The sequence below is a fragment of the Sphaerodactylus townsendi genome, linkage group LG04 (assembly GCF_021028975.2).
Source record: "Sphaerodactylus townsendi isolate TG3544 linkage group LG04, MPM_Stown_v2.3, whole genome shotgun sequence".
In the NCBI taxonomy this organism is placed as follows: domain Eukaryota; kingdom Metazoa; phylum Chordata; class Lepidosauria; order Squamata; family Sphaerodactylidae; genus Sphaerodactylus; species Sphaerodactylus townsendi.
Genome location: NC_059428.1, coordinates 143,565,386 through 143,591,612, shown reverse-complemented (window position 1 = coordinate 143,591,612; position 26,227 = coordinate 143,565,386). Strand labels below are relative to the sequence as shown.

The window sequence follows — 26,227 nt, the reverse complement described above, 5'->3', positions numbered from 1 at the left end:
AACTCACGGCCCTCCAGATGTTATGGACTACAGTTCCCATCATCCCCTGCCAGTATCATGCTGGCAGGGGATGATGGGAATGGCAGTCCATAACATCTGGAGGGCCGCGAGTTTGACACCTGTGATCTAAAGTGTGTTCTTCTTCATTGTGCCACACCCCTCCCCAAAGTTAGCCTATTTTCTATAGCTACCATGTTGAGATTCAGTTGTGGACTTTCTCCATGAAGCATATTCCAGTGTGACGTAGAAAACTCCCCATTGAATTCAAGACATCATCTATTGCTTTGTTGACAAAGCATCTGACTGTTGCGGATTTCCCACACTGACTGGTAGTTTTTCCTCTTAACATTTCGCCCATGTCTATGGCTGTCATCTTCATAGGCATGTCATGGTAAGATGTGGACTCCACACATCTTACCATGACAAGCCTCTGAAGATGCCAGCCATAGATGTGAGCAAAACGTTAGGAGCAAAAACTACCAGACCACGGCCACACAGCCCGGAAAACCCACAACAGCCAGTTGATTCTGGCCATGAAAGCCTTCGACAGTACATTAGCAACGCATTCTTAAACATTTATAAGTGGGTATTAATTATCTTGTAAAGAATATAAACCAGGGGTAGGGAACCTTTAACACTCAAAGAGCCATTTGAACCCATTTTCCATGGAAAAAGAAAACACTTGGAGCCGCAAATAATTTTTGACATTTAAAATGAAGATAACACTTTATATATTGGGTTTTTTTACCTTTTACTCCGCTCATTCTGAGAAGTGCATGGATGCGTCCGCCCTGCTGCCTGCAGGGTGGGCAAGGATGGGGCCAGTGGCTCGGCCTTGCCAGCCTCCAGTAAAGCGCCCGCCCCGCTCCAATGGGGCAGGCGAGAGGGGAAGCCCGCGGCACGGCCCAGCAGGGTGGGCAAGGATGGGGCCAGCAGCTCGGCTCGTGGAGCCACAGTGCAAGGGCAGAAGTGCCGCATGTGGCTCTTGAGCCACAGGTTCCCTACCCCTGATATAAACTATTGTACCACCATGGTGCCAGAGAGGAACGCTTGTAGGCAAGGACCCAACAAAATGGCCCCGGCCATTAGCTCTGTCCTTTTGTTATTTTACTTTCCCATTATGTTTTAGATAAAGACTGAACTATGTTCCAAGTTGGTAGGCTATTGCCGCGAGATGGGAATATGAGACTCCGGTGAAATATTGAACACATAATAGGAGAAAGTGCACGGAATGAAAATGAGAAGATAAGGTTGCTACACGGGGCTGTTGCAGAATAAAATCCATGACCAATGAGTTACTGGGGAGTGCTCGAGTACTTAGGTGGCAGAATTGCTCAGTCAGTCAAGGAGATATGGTACAGAACTCTTCCTCTGTCTCTCGCTTTCTCCTTCCAAGGACATGTTCTTTGTTAATATGACTTTCAAGCATCAAAATATATGCTGGATGCTTCTTGGTTCTCAAAGTGTATAGTGGGCCTTCTGAACGGAAGGTTATAGCATAGTGGATCGGAGACCAGTGTGTTTTTGAGATTCCACCCTGCCTTTCCTTAATTCTGTTGTCCTGGTGGTGACAGGAGGCATTGAAGGAAAGGTAACTCACGGCTCACCCAAGTTGTCTGGGGGTTTGATCCTCACATGAGACATTGCTGTTTCATTGAAAGAAGTTTGCATAGAAAAATATAAGTACCTGTGCTGCAGGAAAAATGGTTGGTGGGGGCTATTTTATGGTAGACCGTCTCCTATGAAGTATTGAGTATGTGCTGCTTGGCAATGGGAAATTATCCACCTGGATTTGGTCTGGGAAGACCCCATGAGGTTCTTTGAAAAAGGACAAGATAAAGATGTGCTGAATGAGGAACAGAGAAAGAACAAAACAACTGCAAGCCCACTGTGCAGAGAAGAGCCCCAAGGTAAGTGTCCTATGCATAATGGGCCAATGTATTCTGAGTCTGTTTAAACACACAAGCAAACATACAGAACTCGGGTTCAGGAAGAAAACATCAACTATAAACAGATACAAAAACTGAACCCAACAGGAAATATCAATGTGCAGAATTTAATGTAAAACAATAGCACTATGCTATATGTAATAAGGTTTACATATACTCTCTACTCATGTTCAGCCCACAGGCATGTGTGGAAGAGTGACCGGCATTCTAGCTGCTTAGAATGAGACAGCAGCGGTGGTCTAGTGGTTAAGAGCAGGTGCACTCTACTCTGGAGGAACCAGGTTTGATTCCCTGCTTTTCCGCCTGAGCTGTAGAGGCATATCTGGGGAATTCAGATTAGCTTGTGCACTTCAACACATGCCAGCTGGATGACCTTTAGCTAGTACCAGTTCTTCGGAGCTCTCTCAGCCCATCCACCCCCACAGCGTGTTTGCTTGTTGTTGGGGGGGGGGGGAGGAGAAAGGGGAGATATTAATCCAACTCCTCTTTCTCCCTCCCTCCCCCCCTCCCTCCCTCCCTCCCTCCCTCCCTCCCTCCCTCCTCCCTCCCTCCCTCCCTCCTCCTCTCTCTCTTTCTCTCTCTTCTTCTCTTCTCTCTTCTCTTCTCTTTCTTTCTTTTCTCTCTTCTTCTCTTTCTTTCTTCTCTTCTCTTCTTCTTCTTCTTCTTCTTCTTCTTCTTCTTCTTCTTCTTCTTCTTCTTCTTCTTCTTCTTCTTCTTCTTCTTCTTCTTCCTTCTTCTTCTTCTTCTTCTTCTTCTTCTTCTTCTTCTTCTTCTTCTTCTTCTTCTTCTTCTTCTTCTTCTTCTTCTTCTTCTTCTTCTTCTTCTTTCCTTCCAGTGGGCATTTTCTTCTCCCCAGGAATAATAATGTAACTCGGTGCTTTGTTCTTGGTAATGAAGTGTACCATGTTATTCTTGTTTCAACCTATCTTTGTGCAGGCAAGAGCAGTGTGAAACCCTCATAATGCCTCTGAGGGCTGCACAGGAGTAGAAAGCTTTGTCAACCTTATTACATATAGCACAGTGTTGCTGTTTTGCATTGAATCCTGCATGTTTCCCATTGGGTTCAGCTTTTGTATTCATGTATGGTTGAACACAACCAAAACAAAGCCGCTTTTTAGAGGATATTGTTTGTCACCAAGTTGCCTGGTCTGCAGTTATTTTTTTTAAAGCGATTTCTAGAGACACAGCGTTTCGAAACAAGCTTTCTTATCAGTGTGTTTTGCAATTAATTTAATCTTGTTTCTGTTATTTCGCCAGTATTTCCCCCGCCCTTCCCTTCCATTTTACTGAACTTCATTACATTTGCAAGAACATTAACTTAGAGTTCTGGACAGAAATAAGATGATTATCGGTTAATTTAATTATGTTTCTCTATGCGGCCATTTAACAATATGTCTGCTATTGTTGCTGTATAACTCTCTTTCCCCACCAACCCCTGCCCGCCAAACGAACTACACAGAAAATCATCTCAATTCCTGTGTAAAGTATCCTTTATCTGAAGAAACACTGACAACTGGTTGAGATGTAGCATTTTTGCATATCTAATCAAACTGCTATCGCCATCGTTGTATCTCTGGCTCTTTGCAGACATTGTATGCTTTCTTCAAAGCGGTCCACAATTGATTGAATTAAGAAATGGAATGGCACATTCAGATGGTTATGTGAATGGTGGCTGCTTTTTGCATTGACGGCTGCTTCTACTTCTGTATGGCTTGCAAACAAATGTTCTGTTTTCCACTGGGCGGAGAGGGGAATCTCCTTTTGACCAGTGTCTGGCTTGGGTCCCAACTGATGTCTGTGTCCCAGCTGGTGTTTATGTCTCACTTCCTGAAGCCCTTGCATCCACTGAAATGCTTGTGGGCACCTCTGACAATCTGGTGGGGGCAAATGCTGTAACACTCCATTTTTGAAGCAGTAGACTGTAGCATGTTGGGCATCTTGTTGGAATTCAAATGGATGGCCAGCGATGGAATTACTGCAGGATGGGAGAAGCGGAGGTTTGGGGGTGGGGGCATGCTAGCTGTGTTTAAATATTTGAAGGGATGCCATGTCGAAGAGGGAGCAAGCTTGTTTTCTGCTGCCTAGGAGACTAGGACATGGAGTAATGGGCTCAAGGTGCAGGAAAACAGATTCCACCTAAGCATTAGGAAAAACTTCCTGGCTTTCCAGGCTGTTCAACAGTGGAATTAACTGCCTTGGAGAGTGGTGGAGTCTCATTCTTTGGAGGTTTTTAAAGAGAGTCTGGATGGCCATCTGGCAGGATTGCTTTGATTGTGTGTTCCTGCAGTGCAGGGGGATGGACTTGATGGCCCTTGGGGTCTCTCCCAACTCTATGATTCTAGGAGTAATATGCATGTTCCGTCTATCTTCTGATAATGGCCATTTCACAGCATCCTGGAGTTTCTGACGATTTTGAGGGAAGACTAATATACACTGCATTGTAGTAGTCTAGTCTTTTTTTAATATAAATTTTAATTGATATTTTGGATCATTACATGCTTATGCTACACATCATAATATTCCATCCTCCATATCCTTTTCCCCCTTTTCCCCCACCCCCTTCTTCTTCTCTTCTTTAAATGTGCAGCAGCAGGTTCATTCTTTCTAGTCTTCTTTTCCAGTTTTCTTCTGTGATTCCAATTTCATTTAACCAATCTTTGAATTCAGTCCAGATCCACAACATATCCTTTTGCTTTTCTTGCCATATTTGATTTCTTGACATTATATCAAAAATTTCTAATTGTATTTGTTCCCAAGTAGTCTAGTCTTGATGCTACTGTGACTTGGATCTAGGTCGGCGGATAAGCTGTATCAAGGAAATTAAGACTAAGAAAAAGACATGCAAGGAAGGTGCACAGCCTGGCACGCCACACTCCTGGTCTGATCTCTCCCCAACTTTACAGTTGGTTTTAAGAAAACAAGAATAAAAACTTGGAGATCTTGATCAACTACTTCTCACCTCATGGCCCCCGAACATGTTCCATAGAAATTATGAGAAGCGGTTGATTGCAGTGAATTGCAGTTTATGCAAGAGGGAGACACCAGCTGTATTATGCATTTTAAATCAGCAAGGTGAGGAGCCCTAATATTGTTTTTAAGAACATAAGGTGATAAGAAAGAGCCTGCTGGATCAGACCAGAGTCCATCTAGTCCAGCACTCTGCTACTCGCAGTGGCCCACCAGGTGCCTTTGGGAGCTCACAAGCAGGATGTGAAAGCAATGGCCTTCTGCTGCTGCTGCTCCCAAGCACCTGGTCTGCTAAGGCATTTGCAATCTCAGATCAAGGAGGATCGAGATTGGTAGCCATAGATGGACTTCTCCTCCACCAATCTGTCCAAGCCCCTTTGAAAGCTATCCAGGTTAGAGGCTATCACCACCTCCTCTGGCAGCATATTCCAAATACCGATCACGTGTTGCATGAAGAAATGTTTCCTTTTCAGTCCTAATTCTTCCCCCCAGCATTTTCAGTGTATGCCCCCTGGTTCTAGTATTGTGAGAAAGAGAGAAAAAATTTCTCTCTGTCAACATTTTCTACCCTTTGATTGTATGATTTTTATTTATTTTTATTTATCTTTGATTTTTATTTATCCTCAGTATACAATCTGAAGAAAAAGAATTGCATAGAAATAGAAATGAGATTTTAAGATCAATGGCCAATATCGGTGTACGTTTTTACGCTAAGAATAGCTTGCCTTGGCCAAGATTCAGTGAAACCCCATGGTACTCTCTATACACCATGAGAGGATTTTGCAAATCCCAGCACCTCTCATCTCTCATCCTCCCTTCAGCAATTCTTGGCAGCTTCTCAAACTCTGATCACCAAAGAGGAACAAGGAAGTTGAAGCAGAAGAAGAGTTGGATTTATATCCCCCCCCCCTTCTCTCCTGCAAGGAGACTCAAAGGAGCTAACAAACTCCTTTCCCTTCCCCCATCACAACAAACACCCTGTGAGGTGGGTGAGGCTGAGGCCCCTTCCGCACACACAAAATAATGTGTTTTCAAACCACTTTCACAACTGTTTGCAAGTGGATTTTGCTATTTCGCATAGCTTCAAAGAGCACTGAAAGCAGTTTGAAAGTGCATTATTCTGCATGTGTGGAATGAGCCCAAGATAGCTCAGAAGAACCATGACTAGTCCAAGGTCACCCAACTGGCATGTGTAGGAGTGCACAGGCTAATCTGAATTCCCCAGATAAGCCTCCACGCCTCAAGCAGCAGAGCTGGGAATCAATCCTGGTTCCTCCAGATTAGAGTACACCTGCTCTTAACCACTACGCCACTACTGCAAACAGGCAGAAAGTGGTGATGCTAAAAGAGAGCTGGAAGGAGTGTTTTCATAATGCCAGTAACAGCCTTCAAGAAGACATGGCTGCTATAGTCACCTGAAGGCTTCAGTCCGCTGTTCACTGGCATTTGGAATAGCTGAGACCTTGTTTTTCCACGTAAGCGTGTTCCTGTGGGAAACTCAGGGTTGCTCGTGTGTGAGATAAAAACGAACTTGCCATTTAAAAAAAACTTATTTGTTCGTATACTCAGTGGTAAGTAACTCTGCTACTTGACACAGTGAATGATGATGAAGACAGGGAATATCTGTATTATTGAGACAAGCCCTTTCCTAATTATCTAAGGCAAAACTTAAAGCTTGTTGAAAGTGTGTCCACTCTACATGGCAGGAAATTTGATGAGGATAATTTCCTTCCGTATTTCCCAGAATACCTTGGAAGCCTGTTCATGATTGACATTTTAGAAATTAAAAAGAAGTTTGACCTTCAGATGCCTAATATCTTGTCCCTTATCAATAATTGCTTTTATTTGCTTTCTATCATTGACTTTTATCGTGTGAATTAATGAATTAAAGTTATGTGCAAGGGGAAGGGCTTGCAAGGGTTAATTTTGCTATGAAAACGGCTGAGAACACAAATAGCCTCTTTTGGATAGGTGTACCCACAACTGGGGAGGGCACACATAAATTAGGAAAGTGGTTTTCCTTGTTCTGCTTTGCATATCTATATACATATAAATGGAACCATGAGTTTGTTGCTTCGAGAATAACCCCACACCTGCTGCCCCAAATGCACTGCAAATTTCACAGACACTTACTCGTTCCCCCGACTGTGTTCTTACATACCTCCCGCTGTCAGACAACACACCTGAGCCAGGTAAAACATCTTTTTCCTGGCGCACTAGGCCATGTGTGTAATTGTCACCCTTAGACTGTTCATGCCCTTAGAATCTTCGCTCAGATGGCCAGATATGAGCAGTGAAAACAGTACATAGGCAATAACTCTAGTGGACTTGAAACACATACACACGTTGCCTTGTGAGACGTCAGGTGAGGTTCCCCCCCTCCCATGCAGGTCCCTTTCACTCTCTGTTCCTCACCCACTACTGCCGCACAACACACCTACTCTCATACACATTCAGCGGAGGGAGAGGGAAGGGATGGAGGGGGAGGCATGCAAGGGAAGAGAAGTGAGGGAGGGGACAGAGAGTGAGAGGTGGCATGCAAGGGAAGAGAGGGTGGGAGAGGGAAGGGACAGAGAGGGAGGCATGCCAGGGAAGAGAATTTAGGGAGGGGAGAGAGTGAGGGGTGGCATGCAAGGGCGGGGGGAGGGGGCCCAGCATCTGGATATGACCCACCCACTCTAGCAAAGGGAAAGGGGAGGGAGGGGAGAGAGTGAGGGGTGGCATGGAAGGGAGGGGAGGGAGGGGGCCCAGCCAGCCTAGATTCCTTGAATACTGAGGTTACAGTTCAGAAAACCAGGCTGCCTCCGAGGCACGCATTACTCAGGAGTAAGCTCAGTAAAGCAACCGTGACATACTTTGAATGGCTGAGTCGTGCCCCTCAGAGGGTTTACTCAGAAGCGACACCCATTGCCACCACCCCAACTTACTCCCAGGTAAAGGATCGTGACCAGCCATCCTAGATGTGTGAGAGGGGTGCCTTTCCATTCCCCCCCCCAAGGGATGTGGTCACACACATCAATGACATCGCACAGTATCAGCCTGTGCTTTTCCATGAGCACGTACTGCTGGCCTCTGCAATTGATTTGCTGCTACTGTTCCTTTCCCATTTCACCACAATAAGCAACAGCAACGCATGGCCAGGCCCCGTTAGTATAATATAAAAATGGCAGTGTGCTTCCATTTATTTTATTTATTTATACTTATTTAATTGGTTTACATACCATTCTTGCTGTAAAGCAACTCAAGAGTGGTGAACAACCATAAATATACAATTAAAACAATGTATAAAAAAATTCGACAATGGCAGCCATCTGAACACATTTCAGCAAGGGTTGGGACAACATCATCACTTCCAAAATGGTCACTAATCAATAACCAATCTAAACCGGAGAAAAACAAGAGCACCGAACAAGCAGCAACTTAAGCAAACAAAGCTTAAAAGCTAAAAATTGACAATTGAAAACTGAAAAGAACTAGAAAAGGAGAGGTCGGCTTGAGAAGGAAATGAGTGGCGGAAGTTGTCTCTGCATCTAAGAAGGAATTGAAGGATGACTCCTTTGTTCATGCTTGAGGATTATCCGTCAGCCACTGCAGCATCCTTTCTATTTTAGAGGCCAACATACATGTTTGGTCTCCATTTGCCATATTAGCAGCGATGTAATGAAAAGAACCTTCCATGGCATTTTTCTAGCAAAACATCCATTGTTGCGATGAGCAAAAGGCGTGCATATGTATGTGTGCAGAAGAGATTTATTTTGCAAGGACTGTGGCGCCACTTCAAATTAATTTGGTAAACAAAGGCCCAAGTCAAGCTTTTGGGTTGTGTGTATGCATGTGAGGTTTTAAATTTACTCCTCTAGCTGAACTACTCATATTTGACTATGGGTTTAAAGGCCAAGAGGTATGCATAGGTTTACGACCGCGCAGGTGTTGTGACAGTTTGCTTGGAACTGAGCCGCAATCCATAAACAAGAGAGAAACCAATTCTCTGTCAAGGCAATTTGAGTGCCGCAAATTTCTTTCTTGTAAACTTGTTCAAGGACCCCATTCCAGAAAGTGCTTCAGTATGGCATCAGCGTGGCTCTCTCACACACCCTACCCTCTCAAAGGGGTACAAATATGGGTAAAAAGGGGTAAAATTTGGGAATAAATAAAAAAGTGGTACAGCTCTATTCATTAGTGACTTTCTCCTTGTGTATGGGAAGGAGGCCATTGATACCAAGTGGCAAGTTAAGAATGTAAGAAAGAGCCTGCTGGATCAGACCAGAGTCCATCTAGTCCAGCACTCTGCTACTCTCAGTGGCCCACCAGGTGCCTTTGGGAGCTCACAGGCAGGATGTGAAAGCAATGGCCTTCCGCTCCTGCTCCTGCTCCCGACCACCTGGTCTGCTAAGGCCTTTGCAATCTCAGATCAAAAAGGATCAAGATTGGGAGCCATAGATCGACTTCTCCTCCATCAATCTGCCCCTTTGAAAGCTATCCAGGTTAGTGGCCATCACCCCCTCCTGTGGCAGCATATTCCAACCCCCAATCATGTGTTGCGTGAAGAAATGTTTCCTTTTATTAGTCCTAATTCTTCCCCCCAGCATTTTCAATGTAAGTGCCCTGGTTCTAGTATTGTGAGGAAGAGAGAGAAAAATTTCTCTCTATCAACATTTTCTACCCCATGCGTAATTTTATAGACTTCAATCATATGAGTTCTCATGACAAAGGTGAGTCTGAAAAGGTCTTCTGTCTTGTTAGTGATTGGATTAACTCAAGGCCAGTTTCCTTCATCGGGAGCATTTTGAAGTGTTTGCATGTGGGATTCAGTAGGAGTTAATTTTTCTGCCCACAGAAGCTAATTCTTCTTCCCACTGACAAAGAGCTGGCATTTGCTCTTTTTCAGAGGGAAAGATTGTTATTTCTTGGCATACAGAATCGAGGCCAGGTGCTTGTTGCTCTTGAGGAAGACCTGAACCTTGCCTCGATTCTCACTCGCTTCCTACTTTTCATTTTCTTTCAAGTTTACTGCTTTGACACATGGTGAAATAGCTCTTGAGAGGCATTGTGCTGGTAATGGGTTGGAAGTCTTTATGGTGAATTCAGTTCTGAAGTTAGTAGACCACTCCTGTTGTCTCAAAGGACCATACCTGTTGATTTATGACTTATCAGTCAAAAAAGAAGCAACGAAACACAACGCAAATAATGTAAATAGCTGCATGTGGTCAGTGGCAGATTCAAACTAACCACGGAATCAGGTATAGCTTGCAGAAACTTTGGGTAATTAAACAATCAATTATTTCCCCAAAAAACTGTAAAGGAAAGAACAGATGAAGTTCTCTCATAGCCAGAACTACTTTTTAAAGGCCTTTCCCTCGGCTGCCTGGGATGGGTTTTTAAACCCACCCCTCTCTGTGTACCCACTGTCGGGGGGTGGGGGAGCCTTTGCTTGCTAGGGCAATCAGCTTCTTCAGAAGCCACCAAGACTCCCCTCGCCCTCTCAGATTCAGTTTGGTAACAATCTCTTGCAAGTCCTTTTCAGCCTCACCCTGCCTTGGATGGTGTAAGTTCCAAGTGTGTTGCTGGATAACTTTAAGTCCCAGACAAGCTTAGATGAGCAGAGGCACTGGAGGCTAATTTTTGAAAATGGGCAACAATATAACATGCCCAATAACACATAGTTTGGCCCCATGGGTGGGGGGGAGTCCTCAGTGGATGGATTTAAAAAGAGATCTCTATGCTTACTGAATATTTAGAATATATATATATATATTCTGATCTGTGACTGCAGTTGTGTTCCCCCCCTCCTTTCCCCCTTTCCAATAATTCTCTAGATGGTTTTGAGTTGTGTCTTTGTAAGTTCTCTAGCTCAGAGTTTGACAGGTGTCTTCGCACTCTTTAGCTGAGTGTGTTGCAGAAGTTCTCCAAGATAAGAAGCGGCTCTGATAGCTTATTCCTGTGTGAGTCAATAAAGTTTGGATTTCTTGCCCTCAGATGTACTCTCTCACTGTAGGGTTATCTATCGTGCCACCCAGTTTAATGCAAACTTCTGAAAGGTCAAAGAAATCCAAGTACACAGGATTTTCTTCCATGCAGCAATGTTGTTTATCGTCAGAATGTACATGAAAGTGCGGGGAGGGGGGCTGTCAGATTTGAACTGTACTTTTCAATTTAAAGCCCCCCATAAAATGTTATTGGATTTGTCATCAATCAATAGTCATTCACCAGGTTGACTTGAACACTTCTGCACACTTTTCAAAATGCTGTTGAACTTTTATAAAGTACTGCAGACAGTTTGGTAAAACCTAATGGGTTGTCAGGGTCCAGCCAAAATTCAGGAAGCCCAAACTGGGTCTGGTTTGGCCACAAAGTTAACCAACCTTTACCACTCTAACTGGATTCCAGTTGACCCTTTTGAATCTGTATCCGCGCTGCTCCAGCAGTGGGTTACTATTTACCCACGTGGTATTGTGCCCAAAGCAACACAGATGTTAATGGGGAGGGGAGATCAAGTGGGTGGAATCCTCTGAAATCAAAATGCCCATTTTTATTTTAACATATAAAAACAACTTTAAAAACACATTCAGGGGAGGGTGGTATATAAATTCGATTAAATAAATAAATAAAATTTGCAGTCAATGAAAGAAAGGAGCTTATAGAGTCTAGCTTCACATACTTGATAATATTCTAGCTAGCAAACTATCTAAGCTAATAAGAATGAGCTGCGGTAGGAAATTAGAGTTTCTGCCTTTGGGGCTGAAGCTCCAGTAAGGGACCCAAGAAGTGTTAGTTCTCTTGACTTTGGACCAAAGGTCCTTAACTCTACAGATTTAGCTGAGTACTCTGAAGAAACTTGGCTGTGGAATTGATATAATGCAGCGATTCTCAGTGTGGTTTCCCTTTGGGAGGGTATAATAACACCTGCCAATACCTTTCTTAGTGTTACCAAGTTCTTTTTAGAAAATGGGTGGGGACAGGTGTGACTTTTGCTCAACAAGACTTTGTAGATTTGATTGGCTATGCAGATTTTAAAAAAACCACTTGATTTAGCAGCAGCTGCAACCATAGCTCAAGGATCTTCACTGAGTGAATGAAGGTCAACGATGGCTGCCATTTTGTGGCTGGCAGATACCAATGAAAGGCAAGTAAAGGATACAATCTGGAACACAAGAACAAGGGAGCCAATCCCCCCCCCCCCAAAATTACTTGCCAAATTTGCAAGGAAGCACACAATGTGATATTAAATTAGTGTTATATTAGTAATTAGCCAGAGTAATACAATACTATAGTAGCGGTTAAAACAAACTACAAATTCTGTCCAAGTATAAATAAAGTGCACTTTGCATCAGATTCATTCATTCAAGTAGCAGCTAATGAACAATTTGCTTGATGACCTGGATGTGATGTGTCGGTTCACTTAAGAAATTTCAACACACCGGAGGACATAAGCTGTCATTTATATCTTGTCCCCGACAAACTGTGTTTCCTTAGCCGTCTGTGACGTTTAACTGAAATCATTCATGAAAGGTTCCGGGTACTTATGAATGAATCTGATGCAAAGTACGCATTTTATATGACAGAATTTATGGTTGTTTATGTATATAGTATTGTATTACTCTGGCTAATTACTAATATAACACTAATTTAATATCACATTGTGTGCTTCCTTGCAAATTTGGCAAGTAATTTTTTTGGGGGGGGGATTGGCTCCCTTGTTCTTGTGTTCCATTTTGTGGCTGGCTCCACCTCCTATTGCCGCCATTTTGTGGCTGGCTCCACCTCCTGTGGCTGCCATTTTGAGGCTGTGCCTACCACACTGTGTTAGGATTCAAAAGGTCCCTGCAATTTTATAAATGTTGAGGGAATACTCCACGAGAATGACCTTGTTAGTCTCTCAGAACAAAGGCCGTTTCCGCACGGCCATGCTCGTTCGCACAAACGGTCCCTGGAGGGGCGGGGAAGACAGCGCAGCCTGCACAGAGGCTTGGCAAGCTGTCGCCAGTTTAGTCCGTTTTGAGACCATCTCTCTGATCTTTTCCATGTGCTGACGCCCAGGCCAGGGGACACGCCACCCCCTGCCCTTCACAACAGCTCTGGAGTCGCAGGAAAGGGGGGCGTGTCCCCTGGCCTGGGCGATTCGCTGGAAGGTCAGAGGGACGGTAAGGCATTCGGGAAAGGGGGGAAATGGCGCCTTCCAACCGCTGCTGTTCGCACGGCAGCGCTTGGAAGCCACTGTTTCAGAAACAGCGGCTTCACACCCCTTGGGGGTTGCAAGGCCGCCACCGCTGCTATGCAGCAAGGCAGTGGTGCAGCAGTGTTAACCCTCCCCAGGGATCGTATTGTTTTTTAGTGCATCCCTTGGGATGGACTGGGTATTCGCCCATGCGGAAAGTCAAGTTTCAAAAAATAAAGGAAGTCTTGTTGGTTACCTCGAAAACTAGCCTGTTATTTTAGTGTCAACTTTGATTGAATGACACTCCAGTTTTCTTCCTCAAATGTTCTTGCTGAAGTCATGCTGAAGGATACACTTCAGGGAAAGTCTGGGTTTGTCCCTCTCTAAGCATGTTTATTGCACTCCCTCCTCATTAAAATGAATTTGCATGGAAAACATACAGAGGAAATACGCCTGTGTGTATAATTTAACATCTACTATACTTAACTCAAGACACTGTTTTTATTATTTCAGCTATCAGGCTTTCATCTGTTCTCACTCTGAATTCCTATTTTATTCTCTGCTGCTGATGCTGATACTGCTGCAGGGGGATTTCGTTTAAATGAATGTTGCTTATATTGTTTTTAGTCTTGCCCTTATTAAATCACCTTAAGCAATTGGAAGCGCTGCATTTTTTAGAAACAAATTTTGACGTCTCAAAGGAAAGCTGAGTTATGAGCATGACAAATATATACCATAACCGAGTTTGTGGTGATTATCATTCATAGCCATAAATATTTTCCCGCACACCTCTATACCAATGTTTGGGCACGCAACCTTATTCATCAATAACTGTAATATAACTCTGATTTATTTAGTTAAGAGGCGATTTGTCTGGTGGAAGTCTACCTTACACCAGGGTGGCAGCATCAGTCTGATGAAGTGGAGCACAGCCCGCAAAAGCATTATGCTTCAAAAATCTTTTGGTCACAAGAGTGCCACAAGAGAGTTTTATTTCTGGCGGTTGTATGGACAACGGGTGACATTTTGATATGCAGTGGAGAACGAGTGTTTTTAATAAAATAAAACAAACTTTAAAAAGAAGGCTGACATTTTGGCATTCCAAACAGTTCAATAGTCTAAATACCTGCGACCGTTTGCTACCTGAAAGCCCTGGTATTTGACTGTCCAGTCTCCTATTGGAAAAATAAGCCATGTTTGCACAGTACTTTGCTTCCATCTGCCGGCCATTCTTGATACTGCATCTGTGAATTTCTCTCTCTGTCACACAGACACAAAGCCAAGTTTTAGCTAGAAATTCTTAGTAATGATAGTGGCCTATAGGTTTGAGTCAAAGAGTTGACCCCCCCCCCCCCTGGTTTTTTCAGCTCCCCTGACAAAGTTGGCAGGATATTTAGTTATAGGATCTCAGCCTCACAGTTCCACAACATCTTGCTGTGAAGGCAGAATAGAACTTATTTAGTTGAATGTGCAATGAAAATCACCTTGGTAGATCAGGCAGTGTTGGGACAAGGGTCCCCAAATGTTTGGAAGCCAGGCATATCTTTGGTATTTTAAGGGGGGTTAAGTACCACCCCAAAGTGGCTGACACAGGAAGTGAAACCAGTATCAGCACTTATTTGTCCCCAAACCTTGTTTCCTTCAGTGACAGAGCAACGGGCATACTGAATTGAGGGGATATTTTCAATGTTGCTTAACTGGACTTTAGTAGAGCTTTTGACAGGGTTCCCCTTGATGCTCTGATGCGTGAACTTGAAGGGCGTGGGGCTGGACTCTGGGAACGTCAGGTGATTGGGGAACTGATTCGAAATCTACACTCAAACAATAGTTGTCAGTGACATTGCATCTGATTGGAAGGGAAGTGCCCAGTGTGGTTCCACAGAGTTCAGTTCTGGGCCTAGCACTTTTCAATATTTTTTTTAAAATAAATTATCTGTATTGGGGGGGGGGGGAGCAGAAATTATATTTGCAGATGACACCAAATTAGGAGGAGTAGAGTGCACCCCAGAAGGTGCAGATAGAATTCAACAAGATCTGAATATGCTGAAAAGTGGGCAGATGTTAACTAGATGCAATTCAACAATTATAAGATGCGACCTCTACATCTGGGTAACAAAAATGAGAAACACACGTGCTGTTGGATCACAAATCTTACACATGTGATTGTTTGGAGACCCCAAAGGTAAATGTTGTCTCTCCCACCACCCTGCAGAAATTGGGAAGCCAAAAATAAACTCCATGTTGGTTTGAAGAATGAATCCTGAATCTTCTATTCAGTGTGTTTGGATTATTTCACTGGCAGGTGGAGTCTTGCTTCAGAGCAAAATTTGTTAGATAGTGGAAAGGAACTGTATTATCCTTAGGATTGTCAGCTCTGGATAGGGGAATACCTGGAGATTTTGTCGGTGGAGCCTAAGGAGGGCGGGGTTTGGGGAGGGGAGGGGCTTCAATTGGGTATAATTCCACAGAGTCCACCTTCCAAAGAGGACATTTTCTCCAGGTGAACTGATCTTTATTGCCTACAGTTAAGTTGTAATAGTAAAAGATCTCCAGGTACCACCTGGTGGTTGGCAACCCAATCCGACATATTTATCTCTAATGTCTATAATAAGTTCCGATCATGAGACCTTCATTTAAAGGCTCTGTCTACCTGCTTCTTTCTTACCAAGATATCAGATACATATTAGTATGAATGCAATAAAATACAGCGAGTCTTTTAAAAGAGGTATCCTGTTCTGCAGGCTTATTTACCATTCCGTGTTCAGGTTTTCCCATTAGGTTTCTCAGTGAGAGAGCAGATTTGTCTCAGACCAGTTGTTCTGTTCATTTTACAGGATACTAAAGTGGAGTGCAGCTCGTGTGTAGAAGCAGAAGACAGAAAAGTAAGTCCTTCATTTTCGTTCCTAGATAGAGGTCACTGAAAAGTCTTTACAATAAATGCTGCTTCTTTCCCATCCAGGTTGCTTTTTAAAAAATTTATGAACACTTGCTAGCTGGGTGGGTTTTTTAAAAAAGTTCGGTGAGGACATTTTTTTATGAAAAGGAAAGGATAAAGAATGAACCTTTTCCTCCTAACATGGACATCTTTTTGTTACCTGGGTTTAATTTACATCACATTTTGCAAATCGCTTGTGTCCAGTGCCATGTTTCTTGAATAATGCTGTGAACATTATAAGGCCTATTGCAGCTGTGACATGCCCAAATCATGGTTTGTTTGTTTGTTTTAATAGCATTCTACCCTTTTCCTGTCTTGCATTTAGATTCTTCTCTCTCTTATTTTAGCCTTGCATGCAGCAATATCTATATTAACCGCGGTTAGTTGCAAACCACAATTTGCGGATGCTTCCGTAACGATTCATGTAAACCGTGGTTTGGAGCTAACCATAGTTAAAAAGTTAAACTTGTGGAATGGTTCATGGTTTGTTGTGAAAAGTGGAGTGGAAGGGATACATAACAAGGTAGGACATGAGTCTCCACTATTTGCTTCACATCTTTTACATATCAGTTAGAATTTGGGTACACAGTGCAGGAACAAAACCATGTGTTACAGTGAAAACAAACTAAAACAGTCACTTCGAACATATTACTTTAGTTCTAGCAATATCTCAAGTCAATTGTAGTATTGCTAATTCATGATTTGGAGGAGGAAAAACGTTGCTATGATCTAACTTATTTGAATAAGCTGCGATTTTCACAGTGTGAACTTTGCTTTATATTTTTCTTTCTTTGCACTCAATGCATTAGCAGTCTTGAAAGGGGCCGATGGTATTTCTTCCTGTGAACCGCAGCACAAAATCCTGTAGGTGCTCAACAAATATTATTCACATTAGAGATCCACTTGGCATTTTTCAAATAGGTCTTCCCTGTGCTGTTTGTACCAGATGTTTAAGGATTCAAACTCCAACCCAGGAAAAGGTGATTAAGATGCCATTTCTTGTTTTAGCAATGTTTTGCTGTCATTATTCAAATCCCACTGATGACATTAAAAAAAAATGGGACCAATTTACAAACTGTTCATATTCTTGTTGTCCAAAATGAGTAGTTACAAATCTATAAATGGCTTAATATTTTCTTCACTGCAATGGGCGCATATTTGAATGTTGCTTCCAGTAGGTCCTTCAAGCTAATTCTCACCTGTTTGTTCAGCTCAAGAATACCAATGATTAAGTGTTGTTGGTGACAGGGAAAAAATAAGTGTGATGTGGTGATATTGTGTAATTGCACCTAATACTTTCCTTTTGCTTTTCTGCTGTTTCTGGCCAAATATGTTTTACAGGGTTTTGGGTCACCACCAACCTCTGAAAAATCCCCCCTTTCCCCAGACGACAGCAGATTATACATTCATTGATACCATTTTACAAACACAAACACTTTCCAGCTCTTCTGTCCTTAAATTTTTCTTTTTGAAAGGCAGGATCCTTCCTCTTACCTTTGGGCCGCAAAGCAGAGGTGGGATCCAGCAGGTTCTCACGAGTTCCCGAGAGTGGGTTACTAATTATTTGTGTGTGCCGAGAGGGGGTTACTAATTGGGTCTGCTTTTCTGTTAGAAATTCCATTAGGTCCAAAAATCATAAAGTCCTGTTGTTTCCTATGTGGCTGGTTAGCGAAGGTAGAAAACAGGATAATTCTCCCTGTTGGGCTGTTTTAAAAATATGTTTTAGAAATATGGTAAAGTTCCTTGTTTAAGGAAAGTATCCTTCTTTTGATTTCTAGAAACAAAATTAAGTATTTGAAAGTATTAAGTATTTGACAGGCAGTCAATTAGAGGAGAAGTAGTTGTTTCTGTTGGCAGTAGACGATAGGACTTGCTATAATGAGTTTAAATTATGGACAGAAAAATACCAGCTGGAAATTAGGAACTTTTTTTTTACAGTAAGAGTTTTTTACAGTAACAGAGAAATTATTAATGCCCCGCCCCCGGGATGCCCGCGCCCGCCCCCGTCGTGCCCCGCCCATTCCCAATGGCGCTACGCCACTGTTTGAATCCCACCACCATGGGAACCTGTTACTAAAATTTTTGGATCCCACCACTGCCGCAAAGCCTTCCTGGTGTAATCCAAAACCTATTTTTTGCCTCTTAATTGAGTCAGCAAAGGCTATACGTTTTCTAAAGCGCCGCTGCAGAAACTTTATTTTCTGTATGAGATAATTAACAAAGATCTGCGGCACATATTACAACTCATTTGTTTTGCTGGAAACGTGAACAAAATGCAGGAAAACCAAGCCATTAGAGGGAATTGCTTTCCTAAATAAGCGGTGTCAAAATGGCTTTCTGAGATGAATTTGATATGTACAACTTGTTCCATGTAAAACTGGTGCCTGACATTTTGAAGCCCGGCTTCATATCATGGTGTGATAAACACGCATCGGCACCTGTGAGACAGGAGGATATATCCACTTAAAATGGCACAAGTGTGGGATTGAATCAGAATTCTAATACCAGTGAGTTATATAACCCGTCTTACATTACAGCGCAATCACCGAGTTCAGTTCACTGTCTGAGGGTTCGAAATGCACCAAAGTATTTCATTGACTGCTTTCCAAATTGCTTCTGAAATTGCTTTTGATACTTCTCGTTGTAACCTCATTCAAAATTTTTATTATATTTTGTAATGCTTTATGTGAGCAAAGGTGCCCCAGAGTTCACATAGAAAAAGGGAATAATACTTTGGCACAAACCGGCCAAAGTTAACCGCGTTACTCCTCGATTTCAGTACAAGAGATTTAAGCCACATGTTCATGTTCTCATTTCAAGCGAGCATCTGGAAATGGCCGACTTGGTTTAGCTGGAGTCCACAACTGTTGAGAATAGAAATTAGGTCTTGTTTATATTATTAGTTGATACGGATTAAACTTCTGATTGAAATGGATCTTCCTGTTTCCTGGCTCATAACTTGTTGCTAGGTTGATTTCCATAATTTCCATAATCGTTTTCTTAACTCATGATAATAGTGTTGATGGTGGAAAGTACTGTCAATCTACAGCCAATTCATGGTGTTATGGGGTTTTTAAACAAGAGGTGGGCAAAGAGTAGCAATTCACATCCAGTACTAACCAGGGCTGACCGCTTTAGCTTTGCAAGGTCAGCTGAGAATGGGCATGTGTGGGCCATCCAGGTCAGTGCCGCAATCGCAGGACTTTACCATTTACACAACACTTTGAATATTTGAAGCAGTTTCCATGCACAATTTTGTTTCAACCCACTCTGCTTAGAAGGGACTCCATGTTAAATTGGTTAGCACGCGGGGGGAGGGGGGTGTCTCCCATCTTGTTGCGCCTTCTGGAAATTTTCCAACACAAAATGGCTGCCATGGGGTGTCAGTCACAAAATGCCAGGAGATGCCAAACCAAGTATCCCGCTACGATGGAGGCAGATGTTTCCAGCGGTTCCTGGTAGACACTCAAGTGATGCCTGTTGTGTTCTTCTGAAGCTCCATTGAGATGTAGAAAAGCTAGGACAAGTTCTTTTGCTTTGAGGAATAAGAAGTATTTTCCCCCCTGTCCTCTAAAAAGATAAGGCCTTTGGATCCTGTTTCCAGGACACACTGGAAGTTGCGGATGAAGAAATGAGGCTGATTTCCCCACCTCACAGCCCTATTCAGGGAAAAAAGCATGTTTTCACAGTGGCTGTTCAGTCTGCTTAAAGTGTGACTTTCATCCTTCACCTGTTTTATCTTCCCCTTTCCTTTCCATGTCAACAATGGGCTCTGAAGGCAGAAACAAGCTAATTACGTGACTGCGCGCAAGTTTTACAATCAGCCCCTGGGAGGCACAAAACTTCCCTCACGTGTGCTTCGATTCTTCGTATCGCTCCCTTGCAAACACCAGGACTTTGCCATGCGCAGATTGCACTTTTCACGACGGAAGCTAAAACACTTGCTTCTTGTGAGAAACTGAGACTCCTCGCGAAACAAGCAGGCACTGGGCACATGATGATCTTTGCCGAAAGTTTGCTCTCCTGATTGCCTTGCCGTTTGTTTGATTAAGCCCTCTGCTCTTTTTCGAGAGTTCACCTCGCTGGCATCGGCACTGACATTCTCCCCAGCCTTCCCCAGAGGCGTCATAATCCTGACCGCTAACGAGCAAGCCCGATAACATTAGCTTTTAGTTCAAGGTCATCCTGAAATGCTGCACTTCCTTTTCCCTGTTCTCCTGTGAGGTGAAATGGTTTGTGGAGAGAACCTTTTTTGAGGTGTATCTTGATAGAAGGGGGGGGGGGGTCACTTCTTTTTTTGCATGCATGCCGGAGCCACCGAGGGGGTGCAAGATAAAAGGGCTTCACGCTGGCCCGGGGAGCAGCAGCCGGCAACGTGATAGGTCAGGCAAGAGAGCAGATTTCCCTTTTGCGCCGTAACGTTTAATAACTCTGCCCGATCTTCCTGGGGATACGGTGCACACAGTTAAAACTTGTGGCTTCTTCGCCTACGGATATGGATTTTTATAGCGCCGTCTGTCAAAAGGTCTCGCCGCACTTCCCAGAGATTAATTAAAAGCACCTGCAAGGGAAGCAAATGCCATATTCATAATAGCCAAGGTGCAGATGGGCAAAGTAAAGCACCGAGAGGACGAATGGGCCAAGGTCATGCAATATGTCAGTGACAGGCAAAAAGCACGGGAACAGACACCACTGTGGTGACCGGCTGCTCATTTCATAAACGTCCGGCTGCGCAGCTCAGATGAAAATGACCCATCGGCAAACCCACTGGTGGAATTGTCGGTGGGAATGTGGCAGGGTTTCTGAGAATGAAGACGAAGAAGAAGAGTTGGATTTATATCCCCCCTTTCTCCCCTGTAAGGAGACTCAAAGGGGCTGACAATCTCCTTGCCCTTCCCCCCTCACAACAAACACCCTATGAGGTAGGTGGAACTGAGAGAGCTCCAAGAACTGGTACTAGCCCAAGGTCACCCAGCTGGCGTATGTTGGGAGTGTATAGGCTAATCTGAATTCCCCAGATCAGCCTCCATATATCAGGCGGCAGAGCAGGGAATCAAACCCAGTTCCTCCAGATTAGAATGCACCTGCTCTAAACCACTATGCTGCTGCTGCTCCTTGGCGAGCCACCTTGGTAGCAGTAATGACCCCCTGTGCAGGGCTATTATAAGTAGTATAAAACTAGGCATCTTCATTTTTGTTCCCTTGGCATGACTTGATGTCCTCCTGTTGCTTGATAAAACACCACACACACAAGATCAAGTTGATATGTGATTTGTTTTGACAACGTTTGTGTGGTGAATTCTGGATGCCCAGAAGTATAAGAAAGCAACAGTAAAGAAGGAGGAGAAGAAGAAGATTTCTACCCCACCTTTCTCTCCTGTAAGGAGACTCAAGGTGGCTTTCCCTTCTTCTCCCCACAACAGACACCTTGTGTGGCAGGAGGGGCAGAGAGAGTCCTGAGAGAACTGTGACTAGCCCAAGGTCACCCAGCAGGAAAAACATCTGGTTCCCCAGATAAGCCTCTGCCACTCAGGCGGAGGAGTGGGGAATCAAACCCAGTTCCCCAGAGACCACGGCACAAAGAAAGGGATGACGTTCAAGACTCCTGTGTGTCTTCACTGCCTTCTAAACCCACTGATGACAAGGATCTTGGGTGCAGAACAGGACTAATAGTGTGGTCCCTGACCACGGAGGACTTTAAAAGCTCAAAAGCCAGTGCTTGAATTGGTCCAGAAACTAATTCAGTAACTAGTGAAGGTGACCCAACACTGGATTTGTATACTCTATGAGTTCTTTCAGTGAATAGTCTTTCCACATAACTCATTTCTTAAACTTAGCGACTGGTTTGGCGGCTGCCATCCACTTATAAAGAGAAAATCTCAGGGTTTTGTTTCAAACTGAACAGTAACCATGAAACCGGCCTCAAAGTTTAGGAAACTAATCATGTCGAAAGACCAAAAGGTCAGTTCTTCTGATATAGATTCTGTGCAGTTCTCCACTAGTACCTCTGGAGGTGAATATAATAATAAACCTTATCTTGACCAGGCTGCTAAACGACATCCACAACACAATTACTCGCAGCAGGATTTTTTACAGCACCAACGGTGAGGAAACAGGAGGTAGATTTGATAGTCAATTTCTGAACCCAACGGGAAACATGCAGGATTCAATGCAAAACAACAACATTGTGCTATATGTAATAAGGTTGATAAAGCTGTCTACTCCTGTGCAGCCCACAGGTGTATGAGGTTTGCACTGCTCTTGCTGCAAGATAGGTGAAACAGAATAACATGGTACACTAAGCCCCAAGAACAAGCACCAGTTACATTATTATTCCTGGGGAGAAAAATGCCCACTGGAAGAGAATGAAGAAGAAGAAGAAGAAGAAGAAGAAGAAGAAGAAGAAGAAGAAGAAGAAGAAGAAGAAGAAGAAGAAGAAGAAGAAGAAGAAGAAGAAGAAGAGGAGGAGGAGGAGGAGGAGGAGGAGGAGGAGGAGGAGGAGGAGGAGGAGGAGGAGGAGGAGGAGGAGAGTTGGATTCATATGTCTCCTTTCTCTCTGTAAAGGGGCTGACAATCTCCTTTCCCTTCCCCCCTCACAACAAACACCTTGTGAGGTAGGTGGGGCTGAGAGAGCTCAGAAGAACTGTGACTAGCCCAGGGTCACCCAGCTGGCATGTGTTGCACAGGCTAATTTGAATCTCTCAGATAAGCCTCCACAGCTCAGGCGGCAGAGTGGGGAATCAAACCCGGTTCCTCCGGATTAGAGTACACCTGCTCTTAGCCACTACACCACTGCTCTCCTTTACAAGTCTTCCAGTGAAATGTATGCCATTACAAATTGGCGTTCCAGTTTGCTGACGATATTGAGCAGTTTACCGAAAGGTATCTAAAGGGAGTTCCCGTCGTATCCTGCCTGTCTTTAGCTAGGGAAGGCAATGTTTCTGGCGATAGTTAACAGGTTAGCTATGCAAGCTGTTTGCTGATGAAGTTCCTAATGGGGTGCTTCTCCACAATCTGAACGTATTGCCAGTCTCCTTACAGGTTGTGTGTTCTTCCCGTCAGTGTGACGGGCAATTATGGAACCCCGTAATGGGAAAGATGACACATCGTCTTGAGAGCACGCCTGTGCCTCTCTGCTTTGAATCCAGCAGCACTGAGCATCCGTCACTTGATAAATTGACAGCAGAGGCGCCAACGCAGTTCTCACAACCTCCCATGGAAGTGCCAACGCATGGGAACACGCCGCTTTCCTGCAGAGTGACTGTGCAAGACATCTAGGCGGGAGCTCTTCACCCACATAACAAAGACTTGACACGAAGTAAACCGCACTAAGTAATGAAACAGGATGACGGTAACGGGATCACATTGCTTTGAAGGGGGCTTCCAGCACTAACGTTCTACCCCCTCCGCCTCAACTTGCTACTAGGTTGCATTTGGTCAGTTTCAACCGCAGAGTTTAGAAGCAGCATTTCAGCATTTGCTGTACCTTGCAGTTCAAACGTTGGAAAGTCCTTCCTGCCCCTTGGCTCTTCTCACAAGAAATGGCATGGAGTTTTGGTTCAGAACTCCGAGGCCTATTTCCCAGCCACATGTTTTATGGCAGCTTCCCAGCAATTTTGCAATGTTGTGACAGTAAAAAGAAACTGCTTTTGAGTCAGTAGTCAGTAGATATTTTTCTTCCCCACCGGATCTGAAAGATGTAGAAGGAGCACAGCCTAGAAGAAGCAAGCTGGGAATCTTATTTTTAGTAACCCACTTGCATGATCTAAGTAAGATTTCTCCGAGTCTATCCAGAGTTCGAGTTGAGCTGGATGCATAAATGGTCCTGTTGACTCTCTGTCTACTCTACAAAATCTGTAACAGATCTGTCTGTATCTGATGAAGGTATATTTGATGAAAGGAACTCTGGCTCTCAATTGCCAAAATCTTATTGATGATGATGAAGATGATGATGATGATGAAGAAGAGTTGGATTTATATCCCCCCCTTTCTCTCCTGCAAGGAGACTCAAAGGGGCTTACAATCTCCCTTCCCCCACCACAACAAACACCTGTGAGGAAGGTGAGGCTGAGAGAGTTCCGAAGAACTGTGACTAGCCCAAGGGCACCCAGCTGGCATGTGTTGGAGTACACAGGCTAATCTGAATTCCCCAGATAAGCCTCCACAGCTCAAGTGGCAGAGCGGGGAATCAAACCCGGTTCCTCCAGATTAGAGTACACCAGCTCTTAACCACTACGGCGTTGCTGCTTTATTGGTCTCTAAGGTTCTACCGGACCTTAAGTGATAAGTTCTGTACGCATAAGCACACCATGCTTGTACATGTGAGAAAACAAAGGGTTAAAACTTCTTTCTTCTTTTCTCCCTCCCCCCACTTTTAAAAAAGTTGGTCCATTTTATTGTCCTCCAGATTGATGGGTGAGAGGAAGTCTTCATGCTTTATATATAAAGCACCTGCTGTCCAGACATGATTTATGTCTCCTCAGCAGTTTTTTGCACAGTTCAGCTGAAATTTTCTTCTCAGTGATCAAGGTCAGAAATCCCTGGGATTGCGCTATTTATCTCAGCTGCTTGAATACCGACATAATCCTTTAGGAGACAAGGCAATATCGCGAGGAAAGATAGAGCGCACGGCAGCGTTTGTGTCTATATGCAAAGCAAGGACGGTGGAATACTCTGGCGCAGCCATTATTGCAATGGCAGGGAGGGAATCTGGTGAAGGCTGGGATTTTCTGTATGAATGTAGAAGGCCCCAGATGAATCTGGGGAATTTCAGAAATCATTGGTGTGTGCCTACAGTTGCCAACACATTGATGGCCTCTTTTACGCCCCTTCCGTACATGCAGAAGAATGCACTTTCAATCCACTTTCAATGCACTTTGCAGCTGGATTTTAACTGTGCAGAATAGCAAAATTCACTTTCAAACAATTGTAGAAATGGATTGAAAGTGCATTATTCTGCACGTGCAGAAGGGGTCTTAACTGTCCACCAGCACCCACTAGTGTATCTCTAAGGGCCTGTTTGTTGCTGTCGAACGTTGATTGTCACCTGATTTTGAGCACTCAGTTCACGTCTTCACTCTAGTGAAAACTGGGTTGGTACCCTCTGGTAAAATCATGTGGCTTAACTCAAATTAATGATGCCATAAACTTCACAACAAACTTCCCTTCCATAAGGCGGTCCTGTCATATTGAACCGCTGTGATCGCTCGCAAGCTGGACACTGGGCCTATTGGACTTCGTTCCTGTCCACCTCAAGTTGCTGCTGAACAGCTTTGCAGCAGTGCAGTATCTGTGGTGGTTTGTTTTCATTTCTTTCTTTTTTTTGCCTTGCAAATGAGTCCTGACACTGTGACATCACCCCGTGCACCTGGAAGTGACATCAGCAGACAGTAGGGCATGCCAGGGATCCTGTTGTGTCTGTAAAACCCTATGGTAAAACCACCAAAACATCCCCAGTGTTACACAGGAGGTGCTGACATCACTTCCGGTATGCACTGGAAGTGGCTTCACCAGGTTATTGGCCCCCAGCCCCCTCTTCAGTGGCAAGGGGATACCTGACAATCCTAATGGGACAAACAATGGATTTACAGCTGATCTCCAAATGTCTAGGAATTCCCCAAAGTTGGCAACTCTACCAGGATCTTATTTGCAATTGTAGTCCCTGTGCTGTGGTAAATTGAGCAGACGACAATTACATTTAACATGTGTCCATCTGTGTATGTGTGTGTGTGAGAGAAAACGATTGGAAATTTGACCTTATAAATCTTCAGCAACAGTTGTGCAAAGTTTTCTTATCACAGAGAACGGAGAGTCATGATTTAAACTTTACCTACATTATGAAAATGTGTAAAATGTTGAAATAGCACTAGTGTTTAATCAAAATCATTGTGTGTGTATTTACACACACGCGCGGGCACTATAAAATGTTGTGTGTATACGGTATGTATAATTTAAAAATATCAGAGCACTGAAATTAAAAATTAAATAACGTGCCTGAAAGCGGCATAACGACCCATCTGTTCATTACGGCCTTAGTTTCTATCAAAGACACGAACTCATTAAAAGTGTGTCTTTTGATTAGGGAGTGAGTTTCAACCACATAAAAGTTGCATTACTTTGTTCTTAGTTATTTGAATCAGGAGGTGGTTTTGCCCGCCTGCAAAGCGTGAGTCTGAGTTATACATTTGTTTCAAAACCAATAATAAGTTGTGTAAATTTGCG

The 26,227-nt window shown here is 43.7% G+C and overlaps 1 protein-coding gene across 20 annotated transcripts in view; it reads left to right on the top strand.

Annotated features, from left to right (window-relative positions):
* RBFOX1 (RNA binding fox-1 homolog 1) overlaps positions 1 to 26,227 on the top strand; it is a 1,291,038-nt gene that overhangs the window by 671,092 nt on the left and 593,719 nt on the right. For 16 of the 20 annotated variants that reach the window (XM_048494237.1, XM_048494254.1, XM_048494249.1 and 13 more), the window contains one exon: positions 15,906 to 15,953. The exons of the other annotated variants lie outside the window; for them this stretch is intronic. In XM_048494237.1, the coding sequence (XP_048350194.1) occupies positions 15,906 to 15,953 (48 nt within the window). Of the gene's footprint in view, positions 1 to 15,905; positions 15,954 to 26,227 lie in introns of those variants that run through there. 20 annotated transcript variants of the gene reach the window in all.